General features: G+C 42.1%; 1 protein-coding gene and 1 long non-coding RNA gene across 5 annotated transcripts in view; one reads left to right on the top strand and one right to left on the bottom strand.

Annotated features, from left to right (window-relative positions):
* The window catches only part of LOC119872642, an 82,757-nt gene extending 67,061 nt beyond the window's left edge, over positions 1-15,696 (bottom strand). The window contains 3 exon segments of the mRNA XM_038541812.1: positions 9,467-9,917; positions 14,656-14,800; positions 15,280-15,696. Of these exon segments, the coding sequence (XP_038397740.1) occupies positions 9,467-9,917; positions 14,656-14,800; positions 15,280-15,696 (1,013 nt within the window).
* A 1,801-nt stretch (positions 15,697-17,497) lies between these two features.
* On the top strand, positions 17,498-21,825 carry LOC119876453. Of its 4 annotated transcripts, none has more exons than XR_005362516.1 (3): positions 17,498-17,624; positions 20,461-20,560; positions 21,514-21,825. It is a non-coding gene; the product is annotated as an uncharacterized LOC119876453 (long non-coding RNA). The 4 variants fall into 4 exon arrangements; XR_005362517.1 differs by lacking the exon at positions 17,498-17,624 and adding an exon at positions 17,675-17,979; XR_005362515.1 differs by lacking the exon at positions 17,498-17,624 and adding an exon at positions 17,686-18,047.
* The last annotated feature ends 3,641 nt before the right edge of the window (positions 21,826-25,466 follow it).

The raw sequence follows: 25,466 nt of genomic DNA, 5'->3' as shown, positions 1-25,466 counted from the left end.
TAAATGTACATTTCCAACTCCTTTGGGTAAATACTAAGGAGCATGATTGCTGAATCATATGGTGAAAATATGGTTTTGTTAGAAACTGCCAAAGTGTGTATACCATGTTGCATTCTTGCCAGCAATGAATGAGTTCCTGTTGCTCCACATCTTCGCCAGCATTTCGTGGTGTTAGTGTTTCACATTTTGGCCATTCTAATTGGTATGTGGTGAACTCTAAGTTTTTCACAGATGTGCTTTATCAGTCTGGGGAAGTTACTTTCTCTTTGTAACATAAATAGATGATGAATTTTGTCAAATACTTTTTCTGCATCAGTTGATATGATCATGTGGTTTTTCCTTTTGGAACAGCTCTTCTGGTGGATTGCTTTGACTTTTGAATACTGGGTCAACTGTATAGTCCTGGGATAAGCCCCACTTGGTCCAGGTATTTTCTTCTTTTTATACATTGCTGAATTCAATTTGATAATATTTGTTGAGGACTTTTGTGCTTACATTCATTAAGAATTTTGTTTTACAATCTGTTATTCCTAGTGTTGTTTACATTGTGTAATTTCCATTGATCTATATAGATGACTATTTCATCTGTCATTTGCATTCTTCCACCGAGTTCATCCAGTGTATGTTTTACTTTAGCAATTGTATTTTTCTATAAAATTTCCATTTGTATCTTCTTTATATCTTTCCTGATGTTTCCTCATTCCATTCATTCACACCTTTTTTTTAATTTTTTAAATTTATTTATGATAGTCACACACACACACACACAGAGGCAGAGACACAGGCAGAGGGAGAAGCAGGCTCCATGCACCCGGAACCCGACGTGGGATTCGATCCCGGGTCTCCAGGATCACGCCCTGGGCCAAAGGCAGGCGCTAAACTGCTGCGCCACCCAGGGATCCCTCATTCACACTTCTTAAGCTTGGTTATAATATGTGGTTTAGAGTCTTTTTCTGATAGTTCTAACATATATGTCATCTAGGCAGTGGCATAATTTTCTTTTTCTTTTTTTTATTTTTATTTTCTTTTTCCTTGCAAATTGAGATGTTCCTGGTTCTTTTTTTTTTTTTTTTTTTTTTTTTATTTATGATAGTCACAGAGAGAGAGAGAGAGAGAGACGCAGAGACACAGGCAGAGGGAGAAGCAGGCTCCATGCACCGGGAGCCCGATGTGGGATTCGATCCTGGGTCTCCAGGATCACGCCCTGGGCCAAAGGCAGGCGCCAAACCGCTGCGCCACCCAGGGATCCCTGATGTTCCTGATTCTTACTATGCCTAATCATTTTGCACTGTATCCTGCACATTTTGATATTTTGTTATTAGATTCTGGGTATCATTTTATGTCCTAAGCAGAAAGTTGATTTGTTTGTTTGTTTTAGCAGGCAGTTGCCCCACATAGGGTCAGGCCACAAGTTCTGTGTGGGTTGTAGTTCTAAAGTCAGTTCAGTTTTCAAACATTTCCAGTCCTTTGTGCATGCCACCTGGTGGCCAGTCTGGATCTGGGGAAGTAGTCTACCCGGTAGCTCAGTTCTCAATGCTTGTGCTGCGCCCTGTAGGGTCAGATCCATGCATGTACAGTTTAGAGGTGAGCGGAGGTGTTCATATATTACTTTTAGGGATTACACTTGATCTCTCTGCCATTTGCAATTAACTCAATGTTTTCTGGCTCCCTGAGGCCTCCCTTAGTAATCTTCCAGCTAGAAAGTTAGGGCTGTAGTTTCCTTGCTCTGGTGTTTTCTTCTCTCAATTACATCTGCATCCTGGTCAAGAAGTGATAGGACACAGAGAGGATAAAAGCCACGGAGATTGGTACCATGCTCTTGGAACCAAAGCTCCTCTGATCAAAGCTAAGAGTTCCCCTCCCTCTGAGTTTAAGGTGATTTCTTTCTGTGCCCCCTGCCATTGCTGGGTTGCTGCATGGCTATATTATTGCCTGGAGGCTGTGGTAGGAGAGAAGTCAAATGAAGAAAAAAAGATACAGGATGGGGGCACCGGGGTGGCTCAGTCAGTTAAGCATCTGACTCTTTTGATTTTGGCTCAGGTCATGATCTCAGGGTTGTGAGATTGAGCCACACTGGGCATGGAACCTGCTTAAGATTCTTTTACTCCCTCTCCTTCTGCCCCTCCCCGACATCCCTCTTTTAAAAAAACTAAGGGATTTCTCCCATTCTTTCTGACTCTTAGGAGCCCCTTCCCTACTCCTTAGGCCACGCACAGAACATTTCCCTTGGAGTTCTTCCTGTTCTCTGTGTGCGCTTCTGGGTTTCAGGCTAGGAGGCTGTCTAGGCTAGGAGACACCGGGGAGGAGGAAAGCGTAAATTCAGTGCAGTTCAGTGGAACTTCAGATTCTAGTCCTCCTCCCGAATCTGCTTGCATTATTTACTCCTCAAGGAGTTGCTTCTTTATCTCTGTCCAGGATTCTGTGGGAATCTCTCTGTGGAGAAAGACAAGAGTGGAATGTGCTTACCTTCCCTGGAACCAGAGCTTCTGTCCTTATTTTTATCATTGTGTCCTTTCTACTTACTTTGGTTTCAAATTCCTCTTTTATTTTTCCCTAGATTCTTGAGGTGAATAATTAGGTCACTTATTTCAAACGTTTCTTATTTTCTAAGGTAAATATATGAAGGAATGGTACATCAGGACTTGAGTCCTGCTCTGCAGATTTCTTAGCTCCTTCCTCCATGTGTCAGCTTCATCTACCAGCTGTTGCAACATTGCCTGCCATCATAGCCACTCACAACAACATCTGGAGATAGAAAGGCGTCATCTTTTCTATCTCTTCTTTTTAGAGAAAGCAAACTTTTCCTGGAGACCATGGAACAGGTTTTCCCTAATGTCTCATTGACCCAGATTGGGTGATATGCCCATTCCTAAATCAAAATTACTTGCAAGTAGAACAGGATTGCCATGACTGGGTTAGGTTAATCATGTGGAGTTGAAAGAATATTGATAAGTCAAACTGTAAAACCACTCAGTTGACAATACCACTAATAGGCAGTGAATAAAAGCAGTCTAATGGAATAATCTAGTTCTTTTTTTATTTAAAATTTTATTTATCTGTTTGAAAGAGAGAAAGCATGAGCACAAGCTGGGAGAGCAGCAGGCAGAGGGAGAAGCAGGCTCCCTACAGGGAGCCTGATGTGGGGCTCAATCCCAGGACCCTGGGATCATGACCCAAGCCAAAGGCACCCTGGATTAATCCAGTTCTGATGCAGTCCCATTGACCTGTCCAGATAGTGACATTCCACCTAGCATCCTGACAACTCCTGCAATATATTGGAGCCAGCCAAGCTACATAGGGAAAGATAGCAGATGTTTACCTGGCTGATCATTAGCTCAGACACTAGAGTTCACATGTTATATAAGCTTCCAACCAATGTCATTGATCTATTAGTAAAAATGTGGTTATTTCCACCTTTTGGCTATTGTGAATAATACTGCTATGAACATGGATGTACAAGGATCTGAGTCCCCACTTTCAGTTCTTTTTTTAAAAAAAAATATTTATTTATTCATGAGAGACACAGAGAGAGAGAGGCAGAGACACAGGCAGAGGGAGAAGCAGGCTACATGCAGAGAGTCCGATGTGGGACTAGATCCCCGGTCTCCAGGATCATGCCCTGGGGCCAAAGGCAGGAGCCAAACCACTGAGCCACCGATGGATTCCCCCCTCCCCGCCCCCGCTTTTAGTTCTTTTGGATGATATACTGAGGAGTGGAATTGCTGAATCATTTGGTAATTCTATATTCAGCTTTTTGAAGAGTCATCAAACTGTTTTCCATAGTGGCTATATCATTTTACATTCCCATCAGCAATGCACAAGTGTTCCGATTTCTCCACATCCTTGCCAGCATTTGTTATCTTTCATATTTTTAATCAAAGCTATCCTAATGTGTATGAGGGGATATCTTATTTTGGTTTTAATTTGTATTTCCCTAATGATTAGTGTTGTTGAACATCTTTTCCTGTACTTATTGGCCATTTGTATGTCTTCTTTGGAGAAATATCTATTCATGTCCTTTGCCCATTTTTGAAATAGATTGTTTAGGGGTTTTGTTGTTATCATTGAGCTGTGGGAGTTCTTTATATATTGTGGATATTGATACCTTATCAGATACGTAGTTTGCAAATATTTTCATTCCACAAGTATTTAAGTGCCTATTGGAGGTCAGGTACTGTGACAGATGCTTCAGAGATAGCAGTGAATGAGTCACTTCATGCTTTCAAGAAACATAAAATAGTGGCATCAACACAGAAGCAGATATAAGCACCCATTTGGTGGGGTAAACACAATTCTTCTCAAATATGCAAAGAAAAATGGAGCTAATTTTTTATAACTGATATTTTTGCTTCTTGAATTCCCACCTCATTGTATGGGTGGTGGTGGTGAAAGAATTTAATTATTCAGTCCATTTTAAGTTCAACTCCCTAAATGGCTATTTCTTGTTTTGCCCTTTTCTGTCATCTGGATTTCTGGGGAGGGGGTTTATATTCACTTAGGTGAGATGGTGCTGTGGATTGGATCTCAGATGGGCTTACTGTCCTTCTTTTCTAGTCTCTTGTCTTCACAAGTGGTCTGCCGTTGTGCTTGCTCACCAAACTATAGCAACCAGTAACTTGTTCTTTTGGCTAGGCTGGAGGCCAATATCTTTTCCTTCATTTGTCATCTCCACATCGGTTCCAGCCACCCTCTAAGGTGTGGCTGAGACTCCCAGCTGATTGTGGGCCTTCTGGGTCCTGCAGCTCTTGGCTATAAGATCCACAAAGTTACTTTGTGCAGTGGTCCCAACTCTCCAGTTGATGCAATCAGCTCTTTTCCAGGGTCCCCATTGAACATGGAGAACTGCTAAAGATCTCCTAAATCATATGTTAGCTGGTAGGAGCCCTTTGCTTAACACTGCATTGCCATTTTTATAGTAGTCCAGTGTTGGAGAACAAGAAGTCTGTTCAGCAATTGCTCCCTCAATGCACTCAATAGCAAGTTGGCCCAGCCTTCTCCCCTTTCAAATTTTCTCCCAACCCCCTCTGGCATTTCTCTAGGCATTGGGTGCAAAGGTAAAGGAACACCTGTGTCTGACCTTCTCTTTGCCTCACCATTTCCAGGGGACAGGAGGGCTTTTTCATTTTTTCCTTTTGCTATCTCATGACTTTTTTTTTTTTTTAAGATATTTATTTATTATTTATTTATTTATTTATTTATTTATTTATTTATTATTTATGAGAGACACACGGCGGGGGGGGGGGGGGGGCGGGGCAGAGACACAGACAGAGGGAGAAGCAGAGGAAGAAGCAGGCTCCCTGCAAGAAGCCCAATGCGGCACTCAATCCTGGAACTCCAAGATCACACCCTGAGCTGAAGGCAGAGGCTCAGCCACTGAGCCACCCAGGCGTCCTGCTATCTCAAGACATTTCTTCCCAAAGTATCATTCATCCTCCCCCTCTTCCTTGGAGCCATATATGCAAGTTGGTATTTTAAAAACATTTTGTGTGATAAATGTAATACCAGTATGTAATGAGTAGAAGAGTGTGGTAGTGGTCCCTAACCTACTCTTGGAGGGCTAGGGTGGGGCTTCCTGGAAGAAGTGGCATCTGAGCTAAAACACAAAGGAGTTAAGTGCAGAAGCTGGTAAGAGTTCAAAAGGAACACATGCAAAGGCCTGGAGGCAGAACTTCGATGATTCAGAATGGCTTTGGCATAGAGCATGAAGGATGCAATGGCAAGAGACAAAGCTGAAACGATAAGCTGGAAAAAAAATGAAAAAAAAATGAAACGGTAAGCTGTGATCAGATCACACAAAGCCTCAAAAGCTTTGTTTAGGAGTTAACTTTATATTAAAAGCAATGGAAAGTCTATGTTTTGAACAAGAAAGGGACATGATCAAATGCATGTTTTTGAAAGATCATTCTGGTTGAAAGAAATGGATGATGAATATGAAGAAGTCAAAGCTAAGGGCCATTTTGTTTCCCCTCACTTAGGGGATTACCTACCATCTCAAATTTTATAAAGATAACACTAGAATAGTATAGAGTTGGAGGGTTAGTCACATCACCATACTTAAATGTTGAGAGATGAGGGATAATAACTGATGGCAGCCCAGGTCCTGAATGGTAAGGGACTAGCGAGACCCTTCTTTCATTCTGAGGAGGGGAAATAATGGGTGAGGTTAGCAAATTTGATAGCAGGAGGTTGTAAGTTATCTTTTGGGGTTTCTTTGCCCTGTAAACAGGAAGCAAAATCAGCCATTTGCCTATGAAGAGGAAGATGGCCAAGGAGTATGGCAAACACTGTTGGGTGACCCAATGTCATTGACAAAACCCACCCGCCCTGCTGCTTTCCCTCTAGAGGTTGAAAACCCATGCTTTACCAGACACATTTGCAACAAGGAAGCATAAGCAGAATTTTCTTGGAAAATTCTAGAGTTTCTTGGAAAGCTTTTACTTTTCCTAGCAAAGGAGATGGCCATGGCTGAAGCTCCTTTTCCTCTTTCTTGACTTGACCCTGGAGGTCATTCCTGGAGCTGGGTCAGCTCTCTTGACTATCTGAGAAAATAAGCATGAGGGAAAGGCCAAAAGAAGGGCAGAGACCACATCTAGACCAGCCATTGTCCAGCTGCTGATTCACAGCCAGCAGCAACTCACCTCCAGATTTCTGGTTACAAAGCCTTACCTGTTTAAACCATCATAGTGGATTTTGCATCCAGAAACATTCCCAATACAGGAGGGTTTAAGGGCAGTAACAAATACATGATCTGGCCTCCAAAAGAATGAGAGGTAATGAGGGAACATAGGATTATACCTAATTATTAAAGGCCAAGATGAAGTGAAATTCATAAAAATACAAATTTCATTGGAAAGTGTTTGCTATCTATGGAAATCAATCTAATGGGGGTACTAATATCATGCTAATTTTAAAAATCAAGGTTAGCCCAAGTCATATTAAATTTCCATTTAAATGAACTAGCATTAGGAGATCAATGTAAGTGTCTGATTAACTCCCAGTAACACAAAAACACCTTTCAAAGTTTTGTCATGTACTTAGATGATATGATTCACACCACCTTCTGGGGGAGAAACAGATTATTCACAACGTAGATAACACAATCTCTTAAGGTTTATGGCAGCACCAACTGAAGACAACTTCCCTCAGAACACTCCAGGTTGTCATTTTATTCAAATAGTAACAAGAAACTCTGTCTTTCCATAATCATGCAATAAATCACAATACTTGTGTCTGAGGCAGTAGCTGCTTTCATAGATGGCTTGTTCCTTTCTTTAATTACAAAGAGAATGAGCCCAAATAAAGATTCTCACACTTTTAATAAATGTAAATATACAAAACTCAATATATATTCATATTCACTAGAGCTACAAAGTATAATCACTATCAGACAATTCTATAATCACAATTTACATTCACCTCTTCCCTTACCAATCTTATATTATCAATATTCTAAGTAGAGGACAGTAATCCCTTATTTGTTTCTGGAGTTACTCTCAGCACTAGATATGGTTAGATTTTCTGAAAGTACAATATTTATACTCCTCATCAAAGAAGTTCACTATGAGGTCCCTCTTCCCTTCTCCTAAGGACTTCCATTTTTGATGTTTGCTTCCATATTGGCTAACTGTGGCACCACAGAAAACATTATGAGGCATATATTCTTATAATACAGTTTTTATCAAGAATCCCTAGATTCTTGGAACATTATTTGTATACTGTCATGATAATTTTAATAACATACAAGTCATTTTATTTTTACACAGGAAATCTGACTGACATATGGGCAAAGTTCAGTGAACTCTTCAAACTGAACTTTAGTAATTTTGTACAAGAGCGTCAAAACCCAGGGGTTCAGGTCTTGATAGTTTGTCGAGGGACAAACCTTAAGAATGCACATGACCCTGAAAAGGTTCTCTTGTGGTGCCTGAAACATGCTCACAGCTGATGTATAGCAGAAAAGGGGACACTGGAGGAGAGCTGTTAGCTGGTAAGGGTTTCCTTTCGCACATACGCTGTGCTGCACCTTTCCTTTACAGGCCACATTTGCTCGTATTCCATCAGTCTTATGTGAACTGTCTTTTCTTTATCTCTTTTTCATTTTAAGATGATCACGAATGTTATATAAGCACCCATAGATAGCCTTGTTTATTATAACATTCCTTATATTTATGCCACTCCCTAAGACATGCAGAGCCAATCTGCTGTATTCACTGAGTTATTTCCAAATTACATTGTAGAGATTATTTTTGGGGGGGGACGCCTGGGTGGCTTAGCAGTTGAGTCTGCCCTTGGCTCAGGGCATGATCCTGGGTCCAGGGACTGAGTCCCACATCAGGCTCCCAGCAAGGAGTCTGCTTCTGCCTCTGTGTTTCTGCCTCTCTCTGTGTGTCTCTCATGAATAACTAAATAAAATCTTTAAAAACATTTTTTTTTCCTACATAGAAAATTACTTAGAGGGTGCCTGAGTGGCTCAGTCAGTTAGGTGTCTGACTTTTGATTTTGGCTCAGGTCATGATCTCAGGGGTGTGGGGTCAATTACCACACCGGGCTTTTTGCTCAGTGGGGAGTCTGCTTGAAATTCTCTCTCCTTCTGCCCTCCCCCCTGCCACACACCACTCTCTCTGTAAAAATAAATCTTAAAAAACAAAAAAAAACTTGACTTAGTATCAGTAACGTGTAAGCTTTTGTGAATTTTTGTAAGAGAGTAGGTCCCTTTACTCTTCTTCCACCGAACAGTGACCCTGGACATTTCAGCCCAGGTCTGAAGGTACACATTCTTTTGGGCCTCCTCAATCCTATTCTCATAATTTGAATCTAGTAACAAAAAACAAATGGTAGGAGTGCCTGGGTGGTTCAGTCAGTTAAGTGTCTGCCTTCGGCTTGGGTCATGATCTCAGGGTCCTGGGATCAAGCCCTGCATGGGACTTCCTGCTCAGTGTGGAGCCTGCTTCTCCCTTTCCCTCTGCCCACAGCTCTCCTGCTTGTGCTCTCTCACTCTCTTTAAAACAAACAAACACATGGTAAAAATTTCAAAAATTCTAATCTTTGGTCTGAGAATCCCAATGCTCGAGTTATGGAATTGAGGAAAACACTTATTTTTATACTGAGGAACTTACACATTCCTTCTCAACAGGGAAAATATATTTGTCCAAAAAGAAACGTACTAGTTCATGACTTGTGTTAGTAATGAAAATAGAACATGTTTGAGAATGCGTTTCAAGAGCTACCCTAGGGATGGAAATCTGAATTAAGCTGTAGAATCTCAAACATTTGTATTGACACTGTATTGATAAAGCAGGAGAGCAAACAACATTGACAGAAGATATTTTACATTCTCTTCTGTAGCTTTTATGACTTTTGAAAGCAAACTAGTGCCCACCAAAACTACTGAAATACTAAAGGAGTGTTCGTGCTTTGTGTCTTCTCTTGCTGAAAAAGCTCTGAGCAAATGCTTTGATTCCCTTACAACACTGATGGGACTTTTTCTTTCATGTGTCTCTTTCTATGTCTGAGAAGATTTGAGCTCTGACTAAAGGCTTTCCCACATTCATGACACTTGTAGGGTTTCTCTCCAGTGTGTGTTCTTCGATGCTGAATCAGGACGGCACTTCGGCTGAAAGCCTTTGCGCACACGTCACATGTGTAGGGTTTCTCCCCACTGTGGATTCTATGATGGAGGATGAGGGCTGAGCTCTGACTAAAGACTTTGCCACATTCATCACACTTGTGTTGCTTCTTCCCAAAAGGGTTTCTCTGTCTTCTTTCAAACTTGCCATCTTGTTCACAGGTTCTTCGATATGTGCAACTCTGAGGAGCGTCCATAAGAAGGGTGTTAGAAACAGTGTAATGCAGTTCCATGGCTGGAGAAGTCTTCTGCCTCAAAGCTGCATTCACATTTAGGGTTTTTGTGTCTTTAGCTGAAATAATACACAGAAAAGCAATGTCACCAGTTCTCTGTACAGAAAGAAAGAAAGGGGGGCACCTGGGTGGCTCAGTGGTTGAGGATCTCCCTTTGTCTACCATTGGCTCTGGTTGTGATCCCGGGGGTCCTGGGATCAAGTCCTGCAACAGGCTCCCCATGGGGAACCTGCTTCTCCCTCTCCCTATGTCTCTGTATGTCTCTCATGAATAAATAAATAAAATCTTTAAAAAAAAGAAAGAAAGGCAAATAGAATGACACAAAGAAAATCTGTATGGATTATTCACTGGCTAGCATGTTTGTAAAACAGCATCACAACGTAGAGGATGGAGATGGTAAGTCAGAAAATATTGAGAAGACCAAAAGACAAAAAAGGGAAAGATTTATATATTGAGGAGACAATCAACTATAAAGTTGAAAAGTTCCACGCAAAAGGTAGGATGGTGAGTAGAGGTACAAAGATGTATCAGAGACTGAAGAAAATCTGGAAGAAATGGGACTAAAAGATGAGGAATTATGGGAGAAGCAGAGAAGCAACTGAAGGAGAGGAGCCAGATGGGGCAGCAGGTAGTAATTAAATAAGACTTAGTATGAGCATCAATAAAAAAAATTTAATAATGATAAATGAAATGAAGAAAGCCAAAGGGTCAAAAATGAATATGGAAAATAAGGTCAGAAAATACAAATTGGGGGGGGTGGGGGGAGGATTATAGACTAGGATAACTGACACGTCAAAAAATCAAGGGTAGCACAAAGTACTCACTTATGAAAAAACCCTACCCTTAAATGTATTTTATAGTATTAGTTGACTGCCATTGTTACTGGTGTAAATAGAAGTCATTTTGTAAATGGTAAGGACTCTGTTCCAAATTCTAAGGTGACTCCAACATCTGGTCCCCACCATCAAAATTCAAGGATGTTCATTTTAGCCACTTTTATTCAACATTGTACTGGAAGCTCTAGCCACAGCACTCAGACAACATAAAGAAATAAAAGGCTCCAAATTGGTAAGGGAGAAGTAAAACTCTCACTATTTGCAGATGACATGATACTGTATCTAGAAAACTCTAAAGACTCCACCAAAAAACTATCAGAACTCATAAATGAATTCAGTAAAGTTACAAGATACAAAATCAATGTACAGAAATCTGTTCCTATACACAAATAATGAAGCAGAAAGTGAAATTAAGAAAATAATCCCACTTACAATTGCACCAAAACCAATAAAAGATCTAGCAATAAATTTAACCAAAGAGGTGAAGGACTTATATTCTGAAAAGTATAAAACACTCATGAAAGAAATTCAAGACAATGCAAAGACATGGGAAGATATTCCATGTTTATGGGTTGGAAGAACAAACGTTGTTAAAAATGTCTATACTCCCCAATGCAATCTACAGACCTAATATAATCCCTGTCAAAATACCAACAGCATTTTTCACAGAACTAGAACAATCCTAAAATTTCTTTTTTTTTTTTTAAAGATTTTATTTATTTATTCATGAGAGACAGAGAGAGAGAGAGAGACAGAGACAGAGACACAGGCAGAGGGAGAAGCAGGCTCCATGCAGGGAGCCCGACATCGGACTCGATTCCAGATCTCCAGGATCATGCCCTGGACTGAAGGCGGTGCTAAACCACTGAGCTACCTGGGCTGCCCCAATCCTAAAATTTCTATGGAACCACGAAAGACCTTGAATAGCTAAAGCAATCTTGAAAAAGAAAAACAAATCTTGAGTATCACAATCCCAGATTTCAAGTTATGTTACAAAATGAGAGTAATTAAAACAGTATGGTACTGGCACAAAGATAAACATATAGATCAATGAAAGAAAATAGAAAACCCAAAAATAAACCTATAATTTTATGGTCAATTAATCTTCAACAAAGGAGGAATGAATACATAATGGGAAAAGGACAGTCTCTTCAGCAAAGTGTTGGGAAAACTGGACAGCTACACCCAAAAGAAAGAATCTGGACTACTTTTTTTTTTTTTTAAGATTTTATGTATTTATTTGACAGAGAGAGCATGCGCTCACAAGCAGGAGTAGCAGCAGAAAGAGAGGGAGAAACAGACTCCCCGCTGAGCAGGAACCCCTGCCCCCCATATGGAGCTCAATCCCAGGACCCTGGGACCATGACCTGAGCCAAAGGCAGATACTTAACTGACTGAGCCACCCAGAAGCCCCTGGACCACTTTCTTACATCATTTACAAAAATAAACTCAAAATGGATTAAAGACCTCAACATGAGACCTGAAACCATAAAAAACCTTGAAGAGGCAGCCCAGGTGGCTCAGCGGTTTAGAGCCACCTTCAGCCTGGGGCCTGATCCTGGAGACCGAGGAAAGAGTCCCACATCAGGCTATGCATGGAGCCTGCTTCTCCCTCTGCCTCTCTCTCTCTCTGTGTCTTTCATGAATAAGTAAAATCTTTTTTAAAAAATCCTTGAAGAGAACAAAGGCAATAATCTGACATTGGCCATAGCAACATTTTTCTAGATGTGTCTCTTAAGGCAAGGGAAACAAAGCAAAAATAAACTATTGGGACTACATAAAAATAAAAATTTCTGCGCAGCAAAGGAAACAACCAATAAAAGTAAAAGGCAACCTACTGAATGGGATAAGATATTTGCAAATTTATTTATCCAATAAAGGGTTAGTTAGCATCCAAAATACATAAAGAATTTACACAACTCAAGACCCAGAAAACAAGTAATCCAATTTAAAAATGAGAAGAATAGATATTTCTCCAAAGTAGACATATAGATGGCCAACACACACATGCAAAGATGCTTAACATCACTTGTCATCAGGGAAATACAAATCAAGACTACGATGAGAGAACCTCACACCTGTCAGAATGGCTAAACTAAAAAATGCAAGAAACAAGTGTTAGTGAAGATGTAGAGACAAAGGAATGCTCTTGCACTGTTGGTAGGAATGCAAATTGGTGCAGCCACTGTGGAAAATAGTATGGAAGTTCCTCAAAAAGTTAAAAAGAGAACTACCCCATGATCCAGTAATGGCACTAACTAGAAGATATTTATCCCCCAAAACACAAAAACACTAATTCAGAGGGATATATGCACCCCTATGTTAATAGCATGAATTATAGTAGCCAAACTATGGAAGCAGCTCAAGCGTTCATCTATAGATGAGCGGATAAAGAAAATGTGGTATAAATACACAATATTTATTGTGTAATGTGTGGAATATTACTCAGCCATAGAAAATAATTAAATCTTGCCATTTGCATCAACATGGATAAAGCTAGAGAGTATTATGCTAAGTGAAATAAGTCAGCCAGAGGAAAACAAATACCATATGATTTCACTCATATGTGGAACTTAAGAAACAAAATAAATTGAGCAAAGGGAAAAAAAAGGGGGGCAAACCAAGAAACAGACTCTTAATTACAGAAAACAAATTGTTGATTACCAGATGGCAGGGGGGTGGGGGGCTAAAGGAAAAAAGGGATGGGGATTAAAGTGTACGGTTATCACGATGAAAAAAATAAAATTAAAAAACAAAACAAATTTAAGAGAGTAGTCCTCTGTGAAGACATTTGGAGGTAGAATGTTGTTATTGTCAACACTGGGATCCCAAGACCTGGCTTTGAGGCTGATAACTTTTGCAATTACCACAACAAAAAGCTACCAAGGCAGGAATGGTTCCTTCTTGATCCTGATGGAGTATGAAAATACTTTCATTTCTCTCTTACCTAAGCCAAGACAACTGCTAGACTAGGGGTGTTAAGTGCCCCTACGAGCCTCTTGTCAACAAACAGAAATATTTTCTAAGTTTTTGTATTTTGATTTTCCTATATTTTCTTATCAAAATCACCTTGTAAAAACTCTAACCTTACTTAGCTGATCGACCCCTGTGGAATATGGAAGCAGTGCTGGGGGGAGAAGAGGAGATCCTTCCAAGTAGGGTTTCCCGTCTTCATTTCTGACTCCCATTTTATCCAGCATGATCATCTAGAAGGAAGGTCTCTGCTCAAATGTCATTCATCAAAGAGGCCTTCTCCACCACTTTAGTTAATAAGACTGTGTCCCTACCTTATTTAATAAGACCCGTCTCCCTTATTTTGCTCTGCTTTTTTTCCCACAGCCTTTATTTTTTTAGTATCTGCAACAAAAGAACAGAGTGCTAAGCCAGCCATTTTGCAGTACTTTTCCAAAAAGTACTGCAAGCAGCAGCAGAGGCCAGTTTAGGATGTGAGAGAGTGGAGAAAAATATTCAAGTCACTATGAGAGGGCAGTCATCTTGGCAGAAATATGGTGATTTGAATACTAGATGCCACTAGTAACCAAGCAAATAGCTATACAGAAAATGACTACGTGGACTAGTGGTCTGTAGATTGTGACTTTCACCAAGCTTGTGGGCTGATACTACTTGCTCTTGCTTCAGTCAGGGTAGCTGTGTTTTCATCTGTTTTATATACTGGAACTCCATGTAAAATATAATGCTTCTTTTAAAAAGGCTGAAAAATCCCCATGGACATGATGCCAAGGATTTAAAAATCTGAAAGATATTATAAGAGAGTCTGGAAAAGAAACAAGAACAAAATCCTGAGGACAATCATTAGCACAACATTTAATAGTGGAAGTCTGCACAGTGATGAGGAGGCAGGAGGGGAGATTTGAGACCTCTTGCAGAAAGCAGCTGAGATGTGTGTGGTGGGCTGAGAGGCCACCTTTGCCCCCACCATGAACGGAATCCTGCCCCTCACCTTTTCGAATTGAGTGAAACTCCCCTGATGCCAACGGCAGCTGCTTCTTTACAGGCTTGATCTGGCTACTTGGTGACGACTCCTGAGTGATTTCCCAAGATGTCAGCTTCTCTGCAAGCATGTCCTCACTTTGTCCAAAAAAGACCTAAAAGCAGGTAGGTATAACAGAGACTGAAGAAGGGAATCATGTTGGGGATAAAATAATAGAGATGGTCGCTTGGTGGCTCAGTTGGTTAAGCCCTTGCCTTTGGCTCAGGTGGTGATCCTGGGGTCCTGGGATCAGCTGTATCCAGCTCCCTGCTCAGCTGGAAGCCTGCTTCTCCCTCTCCCTCAGTCGCTCCCCCTGGTTGTGAGCACATGCTTGCGCACACTCTCTCTTTCTCTCTCAAATAAATAAATAAAAATTTTAAAACAAAACAAAATAAAATAATAGAGAAGAAACTACATAGAAAACGTCCTGGGATACAGGAAAAGGGAGGAAGAAAGCAGAGCCACATTCTATGAGTATATTTACCACCCTACGTGGTTAGCGAGTAGGAGTATAATTTGAGAACTCTACCTGCAGTCATGCCCCAGAGCTCCTGACTCAACCTGGTCACTCATCCCCACAAGATGCCTTTTTACCTGCTCAGTTGGCCCATCAAGTTCTTTTTCCAGCTCCTCCAGCATAGTCACGGCTTCCTCTCCGTTTTCAGGCTGGTACTCTCGAAGCCAGGCCTGCAGCTCCTCAGGCAGGATGGCCAGGAACTGCTCCAGCACCAGCAGCTCCAGGATCCGCTCCTTGGTATTCACCTCTGGCCTCAGCCACTGATGGCAAAGTTCCCGGAGCTGGCTCAGAGCCTCCCGGGGCCCAGGGGACTCCTGGTAGCCAAACTGCCTGAACCGCTGGCGGAAGGTCTCTGGGCAGGAGCTGCTTCTCCAGGGGAGGCTGGAGTTCAGATCACAGGTCTGCTCTTCCTTTTCCATCTTCACTATCTAAATGCTGTCAGACTCCTCTGAAGTTTGTAGAAAGAGTGATGACTTTCTCAGCTTTAAAGACATTTGGACTGGGAACAGATAGATAGGTTTTAATCTTCAAGAAGGTAAAGTTTTCCTTAAGTATGATGAAAGAAACAAGTGGGAACAAGACACAGACAAATGTTTCCTTAGAACAATACATCTAAGAAATGGAAGACTGTACAGAAAGCACTTCCCTTAATCTTAGTATAAAGCAAGCTTTCAAAGAATACTTCCTTAAGAGAATCGAAGAGCTAAGATGCATTAATTTACATGCATGAGTAATTCCCAATTTATTCTGTAAATCATGCACATGAGGCTGACTATCATAGTAAGAGATCAGCCAAGATTGCGCAGGAACTCCAGGAGAGCAGGAGTAAGGGAAGCTTGAGAAAAATTGACTCTGGGGCAGGCTCAAAGAGCCAATTAATTTTTTTTCTAGCCTGATGCAAAGAGTGCTAAGAAATAGCACTCAAAAGAGAAGTGCTTTCATGTGGATTTTTTTTCAATGCTTATTATTAAGCAGTATTAATATAACATTAAGTCTAATACTATCAAATAGTATTAATACTATTTTGACAGTAACCATTCAAAAGAAAAAGTAATTGCATATTCCTCCTCCTTAATGTGCTTCCATTTATTTCATATTTACTTCTACTTCCAAATCCATGACATTTTTATTATTTATCTCTCTCTACCATAGAATATTTAGAGTGTTTCTAATTTTTACTGTCATAAATAATGCTGGGAAGCACATTTTCAGGAATATATTCTTTTTCTCCAACTTATTCAAGGATACCCCAAGGACTTGGCTTGTTGGGCCCAAAGGAGAGTGGCAAATATATTGCTATGTATTATGAAATGAATTACACAGAAAATTTTTTAACGATCCACAATGCCAAAGCAACATGGTGGTGAAGCAGGGCAACAATTTCCGTAAGTATCATTAGCTTGTTAGCAGAAAGGGAGTAGCACGACATTTTTAGCACCATTTTAGTATAAGCATCATTGATAACTGATGGCTAATTAAAAAATCTTATATGTGCCCGTTTTTCCTCTTTATGCACTCTACCATCCCCCACCCCAACTTCATCAAGTGCTGTTCTAGGCACCAAAGGTACAGCAGTGACCTGAACAAGGCCTATGGCTCCTTAAAGCTTCTATTCGAAGAGAGAGTCCGGTGTTATCCATCAATGATACGACGGTGATTGCAATGCAGCAAAGGATAACAAACGACACAGAGAATTTACTACGCTCTAGTCTCAGCACCTTATTTCCATCCTGTCAAAAGCCCCGTGCGGTTACTTTCCCGCGCGCGGGGCGGAGGAGGACCCGAGCGAGGCCAGCTCGGGCGGCGGGAGCCCCGGCAAGGGGCGGGGCTGGGGGCTGAATCCCCGCCAACCCTGCCCGCCGCGGCGCGGCCACGAGGCTGCCGGGGCCCCCGCGCCCGGATGAGGCTCTAGGGTCGAGGCGGAGCAGCAGCCAGGGTTCGAGGCCGTGAGTCCGGAGGCCGTTGGGGGATGGGGCTGGGGGTGGGGGTGTTACACCGGGACCCTAAACTAAAAGCAGACTCTGACGTCGCGGAGAGCGGCGGCGGGACGCGCTCTGCCGCTTGGGCACCAGCCGTCCACACGCGCCGCCTGCACACCTGCTCTCGGCGCCTCCCAACACCGCAGCCGGCCGGGGGCGAAGCGCTGGCGCCCGGGGGCCCGGCGAGGGCGGCGGGGGCGGCGGAGCCGGGGGGCGGCAGGAGCGTGCAGGCGCGCGGCGAGGGGCCCGGAGGGGCGGGGCCGGGGGCGGCGGGGATCGGGGCCGCGGCCACCTCCTCCCACCCCCGGGGGGGGCGCTTCTCCCCGAGGCCTGCGGGCTGGGAAGAGGACTCGGCTCTCACCTCCCTGCCGGGAAGAGCGACCCCGCGTCCTCCGGAAGACGCCGGGGGAGCGCCCGATCCGGAGCTGCTTCCGGTCCTCGAGGTGGGGTCGGCGGCGGGCGGGGGATGGGCGCGCGGTTGCCATGGAGACGGGCCGCCGCCGCGGGCTGCGGCGTTAGCGGGAGGAGGGGACCCGGCGGGTGGGCGTGCGGCCCCTCGGCGCCCCTGTCCGCAGAGACCCGCGCTGTCATTTCTCAGAGTCCTTCCACTTAGGCTATTCCAGTTACTCTTTCACTTAACTCAGCAAGGTTATTCCCATTTTGCAAGAACGCCTCAAAGTTTCGTGACTTGCCCAACATCACGGAGGGGAAAGACTCCCGGGCTTGCTTCTGCCTTTGAGCGCAATTGGCCTCTGACAGCATCGGCGCCGCTGGAGTTCTGCTCCAAATAGCGCTGTTGTAAGGAACAGGTTTGCCCCCGCCTCTGCCCCACGCTTACACAGGAGAACCTAATGGCCCTTGAAAAGGTGACAGCCCACCTACACACATATTTTGGCATATAAACATATATATGTTTTTTACCCTCAGATATCATAAGTAAATGTAAAAATAAATTTGAAGCCAAATGGGGCTTCAAGGCCACAACCCCACATACTGGCTTCCTCTTCCACCCCCTCTCTATAGGAATTCTTGGAAAATGTATTTATGGGGGGGAAGTGGGGAATTAGGAAGACAACGGAGATGCTTAAAAACCACTTGCTAATTAACAACAAGGCGCGGGGGGGGGGGGGGGGGGAAGGGGAGGCGGAAGCCCTGGGTATGACCTCTCCCCTCAAAAAACTATGCCAGTGCTGGAGTCTGAGATGGAGAAGAGGCTACTTTATTCTGTCTATATCAGACCTAGAGGGTTAGGGGAGAAACTTGTATCTTAACCTACCATGACATTAAATTTGAAGAAATTTTTGCGTCAAGAGGGGACAACAGGATATGATTTTTTGTTGAGGCAGCTGCAAACACGACCAGCAAGATAGCAGCTGAAAAGTGCAGAAGAGAACATGTTTACTCCGATGGTAGACGGGTTAATTTAGTCAAGGCAATGAAGCATCTGAAACAAGAGCAGTCAATGGCTGATAGTGGTGTGAAGTCATAGAAGGTGGTTTAAGGAGAAAATGGACAATAGTTGAAAGTTGCAAGGAGAGTAAGGAACTGTGAAAAGACATGGGATTTGGCAAGAGATCAGGAGTGAATTCATGGGTTTGGATTCCACCAGATATGCAGATCATCCCAAAAGCAGACGTAAAAGAGTACTTATGAAAGTTCCACGCATAAAGGACAGGTTTTGTTTGTTTTTTTATTTTTTTGATTTTGAGGGTAGAGTGAAAAATTTGAAGGAACAAGGTCCTAGTAGACCAACTACTATATACCAGATGCATGTTACTCACTGAGAATTGAAATGTAAGATACAAATTCTTTTTGGGAACTGATAGACTAAGAAGAAGGGTATGTGAATTGACCGTTGTAAGCTACATGGCAGATGTTCTGATGGAGCTACCTACAGGATGCTGTAATAGTACAAAGAAAGAAAGTGCTGGGGCGGGGGGAAGGGATGGAGAGAGTGGGACTGGGATTGATGGGGACAGCTGAGTGTCATGTCCATGTACTGCCAGCACTCTGGGGGACAGTACAGAAATTTTATATTTGCTGGGATTGAAGGATGGTAAGCCATGAGAGGGTAAGGGTAAGGATGAAGAAATAAGTAGTCTTAAAAGATGTGGCAGGCCAGGTAAAAGGCTATGAACTAAAATTTGAAACAGTATCTTGAATAAGTGGCACAAGCTGATAAACAGTTCAGATAGAGCTCTGTGATGGCAATGTGAAGGATGGATTTGGAAGGAGACAAAACTCAAGCAGGGTGACCAGCTCTGAAGCTCTTGCAAATATCCGGACTGTAGCTGTTAGAGATCTGAACTAGTGCAGAGGGAGTGAGGATGGAGGCATATTCAGGAAACATTTAGGTTGCCAGTGCTTGCTTAGATGGTAGACTGACAGATGATTGGATAGTGTATCACTTAGGAAAGTTTTTAAAAAAAAAACAGTGTGAGTAGGTTTGACAGTAGGTTGTATGGACATTTGAGGAGAGTTTTCAGTAGATTGAATCTGAGGCTGAATAATAGGTGATAGTTAATACCTTCCCCATAATTGGACATTTTATGAGATTATGTAAAAAAATATCAAACATGCTCTGTATCTCTATACCTTATACCCTATATAAGCATATTAAACTTCCTATGAATTTCATAAGCCGCTTACTAATGCAGCGAAAGAAGAGGGCACTCTATAACGATAGTCACTCTTCTACCTTTTCTTCTTCATCACTATATATTTTTAAAGATTTTAAGTAATCTCTACACCCAACATGGGGCTCAGACTCACAAACCCAAGATCAAGGGTTGCATGCTCCATGGATTGAGCCAACCAGGCACCCTAATCACTCTGTTTCTTTATCCCAACATATTTGTGCTTCATCTGGTTAGAAACTTTTGTGGGTGTGGACCTGTATCCATCTATACACACACCCATTTTTTCCTTGCCTAGAGATGCCTGAAAGAGGTATGGTAGAGACAAGCTGCCATGTTTCTACAAAGATACAGAGTTAGGGAATTAGGTTTAGAAATAAAAGGCAATTTGCCTACAATGGAACTATGGTTTCCAAGAGAGTAGTGAAGAGTAGGAAGTCCCAAGTGTGCATGCACCCTGAATAGCTGTGAGAGTTTTGATGAGCAAGCCATGTGTCCTTTTGTGGAAGACAAGAATGAAGTATAAGTTAGGAAAACAACTAAGGAAGCCTCCCAAACTGAGTTTATCACTTATACCCTCAACTGCCATGCTTCTCAAATTCCTTGCTTTGTTAGTAAAACCGCTGTTGACTCCATGTTCTAGGCAGAAGTCTTAGAAGTCATCTTGGATATTTCCCCCATCCTTGTTCACTGTTTCCAGAAGTAGTAGACAGACCTGGGTTCGTTCCTCAACTCTGCCACAAGTGAGCTATAAGTTCCTAAAATTTGCTAATCCTTCTCTCATTTATAAAATAGAGATCATAATAGTCATCTCATTGGAAGAGATTAATCTAATGTAGGTAAGTAAAGCTCCCCAGGCAATTCCAGTGAGCAGCTCTTTTAGTTAGGGCCGGTATAACAACAAAATTGGTGCCTTAACAACAGTTCTAGAGGCCAAAAGTCTGAAATCAGTTGCACTGGTCCAAGTCAAGATGTCAGCAAAGCAGCCCTCCCTCTAGAGGCTCTAGGGAAGAACTCATTCCTTTCCTCTTATAGCTTCCAGTGCCTGCCAGCACTCCGTGGTTGGTAGCTGCATCACTCCAGTCTCTAAGGCCAGCATTCTCGAGTCTTTCACTTTCTCCCTCTGATAAGGCTCCGTGAAATTGCATTTAAGGCCTACCCAAAAAAATCAAGGATATAATCCCCTCATCTCAAAATCCCTATTTTGGTCACTACTGCAGAGACCTTTTCCCCAAATAAGGTAACATTTACAGGTTCCAAGAATAAGGAGCTAATATCTTCTGGCCCATTTTTTGGTCTACCACAGCAGCTGAAATTGAGAACCTCCATATTAGCTAAATAAAGAACTATGTCAAAAGAAAAGCTTTTTTGGAAAAACAAGCATTTGAGAGGAGTTTGAGTTTTTTGGTTTGTTTTTTATTGATGTCTAATTAACATACAGTGTTAAATTAGTTTCAAGTGTACAATGTAGTGATTCAGCAATTGTATACATTACCCAGTGCTCATCATGATAAGTGCACTCTAATTCCCCTTATTTCACCCTCCTTCCACCCTAAGAGGAGTTTTAACCCATGGTCTATGGGCTCTGTATCTGTGTGCCGAGTGCGGTAACCACTAAATACATGTGGCTGCTTAAGTTAGACTTATTAAAGTTAAATAAAATTATAACTTCAGTTCTTCACTTTTGCCATTTCAGGTTCTCAATAGCTTCATATGGCCAATGACTATCATATTGACAGCACAAGAATCACCGTACAAAGCTCTGATGGACACCACTGAATCCTGTATTTCTAGGTGCATATGTGTACTTTTTGGGGACAGGGTCTAACTGAAGACACAGGTTACTGACCTTGACAAAGACTAGCCTGCCCCATACTTTTGGAATTGGTACCCAAAATGTAAATTTTGTTTTGTTTTGTTTTGTTTTGTTTTGTTTTCAAAATGTAAATTTTGATTTAATACATTAAAAAAAATCCACACTACTCACTTCTTTTGGAAAACTGAAAAATCTGAGAATACTGATTCTGCATTCCCTCTGGGCAAATGTCTCTTGGAGCAAAGTAGTTTCTACTTGTGGACACTTAGAGCCTGCTTTCCCCCGTTGCTAAAAATCCCCATCTGCCCCCTTCCAGTTCCATCACCTGCCTGGCTTCTAATCTGAGACTTTCGGTCTTCATCTTCTATCTGATTCTCAAAGATGTCCGTGACCCATATCACTGCTTCTCAAAGTTGAATGTGCAGAGGAATCACTTGAGAATCTTCTTAAAATGCAAATTCTGACTCAGTAAGGTTGAGGTGGGGCCTGAGGTTCTGCATTTCTAACACATTCCCAGGTGATAATAATGCTTTGGTTAGCAAGGCTCTCACTGAATCTCTAGCTAGTTTATTATATCTAGCAACAAGGCAATGTCTATTTCCTAGACTAACTTAATGAAGAACCAAATTCGAGCTGCTATAAAGCTGGTCCAAATATCAGACAGGCCGGGCACCTGGGTGGCTCAGTCAAGTGTCTGCCTTCAGCTCAGGTCATGATCCCAGGGTCCTGGGATTGAGCCTTATATCGGGCTCCTTCCTTGGTAAGGAGTCTACTTCTCCCTCTCCCTCTGATGCACTCCCCTGCTTATGTTCTCTTGCTCTCTCCTATGTTAAATAAATAAAATCTTTAAAAAAGAAAAAAGAAAAAAAAATCAGATGACAGCACTATTAGCAGTTCTATACAATTAGGAAATGAAGTTTCTTTCCCCATCTTTAAAGTGACTTCTTTGGTATTTGATAGTGAATTTGTACTGTTTAAAACTTAGTTTTTAGGAAGGTTATATTTTTATTCCACTTATCATACAGTAATAGTAGTTTCATTTGTATAATATAGTGATTCAATGCTTCCATCCAACACCCAGTGCTCATCACATAGGTGCACTCCTTAATCTCTATCACCTATTTCCCTCATCTCCCACCTACCTCCCCTCTGGTGACCATCCATTTGTTTTCTAATTAAGAGTCCGTTTTATGGTTTTCCTCTCTCTCCTTTTTTATCTCTGCTCATCTGTATTGCTACTTAAATTCCACATATAAGTGAAATCATATGGTATTTATTGGGTTAGTGTTCAGGATAGAGGTAGGGAAAGGGTGAGGGTTAGGATTAGGACCAGGGTGAGGGTGTGTGCCTTGTATACTGCAATTCATATGGTTTTGGTTAGGGTTAGGAGTGAGGGGTAGTGTTAGGATTCAGGTTAGGGTTACATTATGAGCCTTGTATCCTGCAGTTCAGAAAACTCTCCAGAGAATGAAACCTGAGATTTCTGCTTGGATATGATTAGACAAGTTGAGGCAAGGAAGGGATATAGAGCTCTAAATACTCTTTTTTAAGAAAGATTTATTTTATTTTAGCGTGTGTGTGTGTGTGTGCACCTGTGCACATGTGCACACACACACACACACACAAGCAGGGGGAGGGGGAGCAGACTCCCTGCTGAGCAGGGAGCCCATGCAGGGCTTGATCTCAGGACCCTGAGATCATGAACTGAGCCAAAACCAAGAGTGGGATGTTTAACCAACTGAGCCACCTAGTGCCTCTAAATAAATATTCCTTAAATTGACGTTCATTTGTTTCTTATGTTATCTCTACCTTCACACCTTCTGAATACCTTCTGAATATTTTCAGAAATATTACCAATTCTTAAAGGTTTGGGATCTTACCGAGAGTAACTTGGTTACTTCTCAGCTTTTCTTATGGTGTATTTAGGATCCCACTTTCTCAATTCTAGGGTTGGGTTACAGTAATGATTAAGTTTAGGGGAAGGGTATGTGCATGGTATCCTATAGTTATGGTTAGGGTTAGGGAAAGCATTAAATTTAGGTGTTCCAGTTACTGGTTATTGATAGGACTAGGGTTTGTGTTATGGTGAGGGTTAGGGCTACTGTATGTGCAATATATCCTATAGTTTAGAGACTTTTTCAGAGAAGAAAATCCTAGCCTTCTGTGTGGGTAAGAATAGACATAGTAGCCATTCTCTGTGCTGTGGCATGAAAGGGATTGGGTACTCTAAATTATTTTTAAACAGATACTCAATTGTTCCTTCTATTTAAAAAATATTTTATTTATTTATTAATGAGAGACACAGAGAGAGGCAGAGACATAGGCAGAGGGAGAAGCAGGTTCCCTGTGGGGAGCCTGATGCAGGACTTGATCCCAGGACCCTAGGATCACCATCTGAGCCAAAGGCAGATGTTCAACCACTGAGCCACCCAGGTGCCCTTGTTCTTCTGATTTTATCTCTATCATCACATCTATTTTCAGAGCTTATTATTTAAATCCCAGTTAAATAGTAATATTAGTTCCAGGTGTATAATATAGTGAGTCAACACTTCCATCCACCACCTGTTGCTCATCATAACAAGTACACTCCTTCATCTCTATCACCTATTTCACCCATCCCCTCTCCCACTACAACTCAGTTTAATTATTACACAGATATGGGTGGAGTGTTTTTAATTGTCCACTCTGAGGGTACCTTGGTGGCTCAGTGGTTGAGTGTGTGGTCTCTATGTCTGTCACGAATAAATAAATAAAATCTTTTTAAAAATTGCACACTCTGAGGTAAAGTCTGCCTGAGATTCTTAGCAGAAACCATTTAACCAAACATTCTGAAGATCATCAAACAACCTGAAGATAACATACATCTTCCTAGTGTGGATTCCTTGAATGATCAACACCGGGTGAGTTCTGACTCCCCATTCCCCAGCGTGGATGATGTGGTGCTGAACAAGAGTTAAGTTTTAAGTAAAAATTTTTCAAAAAAATGTCCCAAGGGCAGGGCAGCCTGGGTGGCTCAGTGGTTTAGTGCCACCTTAAGCTCAGGTTGTGATCCTGGGGTCCCGGGATTGAGTCCTGCATCAGGCTCCCTGCATGGAGCCTGCTTCTCCCTCTGCCTGTGTCTCTGCCCCTCTCTGTCTCATGAATAAGTAAATAAAATCTTTTTTTTTTTTTTCTTATGATAGTCACACAGAGAGAGAGAGAGAGGCAGAGACATAAGCAGGCTCCATGCACCGGGAGCCCGACGTGGGATTCGATACCGGGTCTCCAGGATCGCACCCTGGGCCAAAGGCAGGCGCCAAACCGCTGCGCCACCCAGGGTTCCCAGTAAATAAAATCTTTAAAAAAAAAATGTCCCCACTGAAACATGAGAATTCACAGATTAAAAGGGCCAGCTGTTTGCATGCACAACACAAGGGATGGAGACCTATATCACTCTGGAATTTCTCAAAATATAGAACAAATTTGAGATTCTGAGAGCTTCTAGAATGTAGCTGCAAACTAAAAATTGAAAAACAGGATGATATTAGACTTCTCCGTCTAGAAGATGATAACAATGCCATCAAAATCTTGAGGAAAATTAATTTCCAACTTAAACCCTGATGAATCATATTCAACATAGGAATAAGGACATTTTCAGATAGGCAAAGTGTTAAAAAAAAAAGTTACCTCTCATGCACCCTTTCCCGGGAGGCTACTGGAGGTCTACCCAAAAGAGTAATCCAACTAAGAAAACAGATAAGGGATTCAGCATAGTAGGTATCGAAGTCAATTCTCAAGAGGGTGATAACAGAGATCCCAGGTGACAGTTTTGGAGTTAAAAACTAAAGGGATGG

This window comes from Canis lupus, chromosome 7, assembly GCF_011100685.1.
Source record: "Canis lupus familiaris isolate Mischka breed German Shepherd chromosome 7, alternate assembly UU_Cfam_GSD_1.0, whole genome shotgun sequence".
Lineage (NCBI taxonomy): Eukaryota > Metazoa > Chordata > Mammalia > Carnivora > Canidae > Canis > Canis lupus.
Note: the sequence above shows the minus strand (reverse complement) of the source record. Positions and strands in the feature narration are given on the sequence as shown.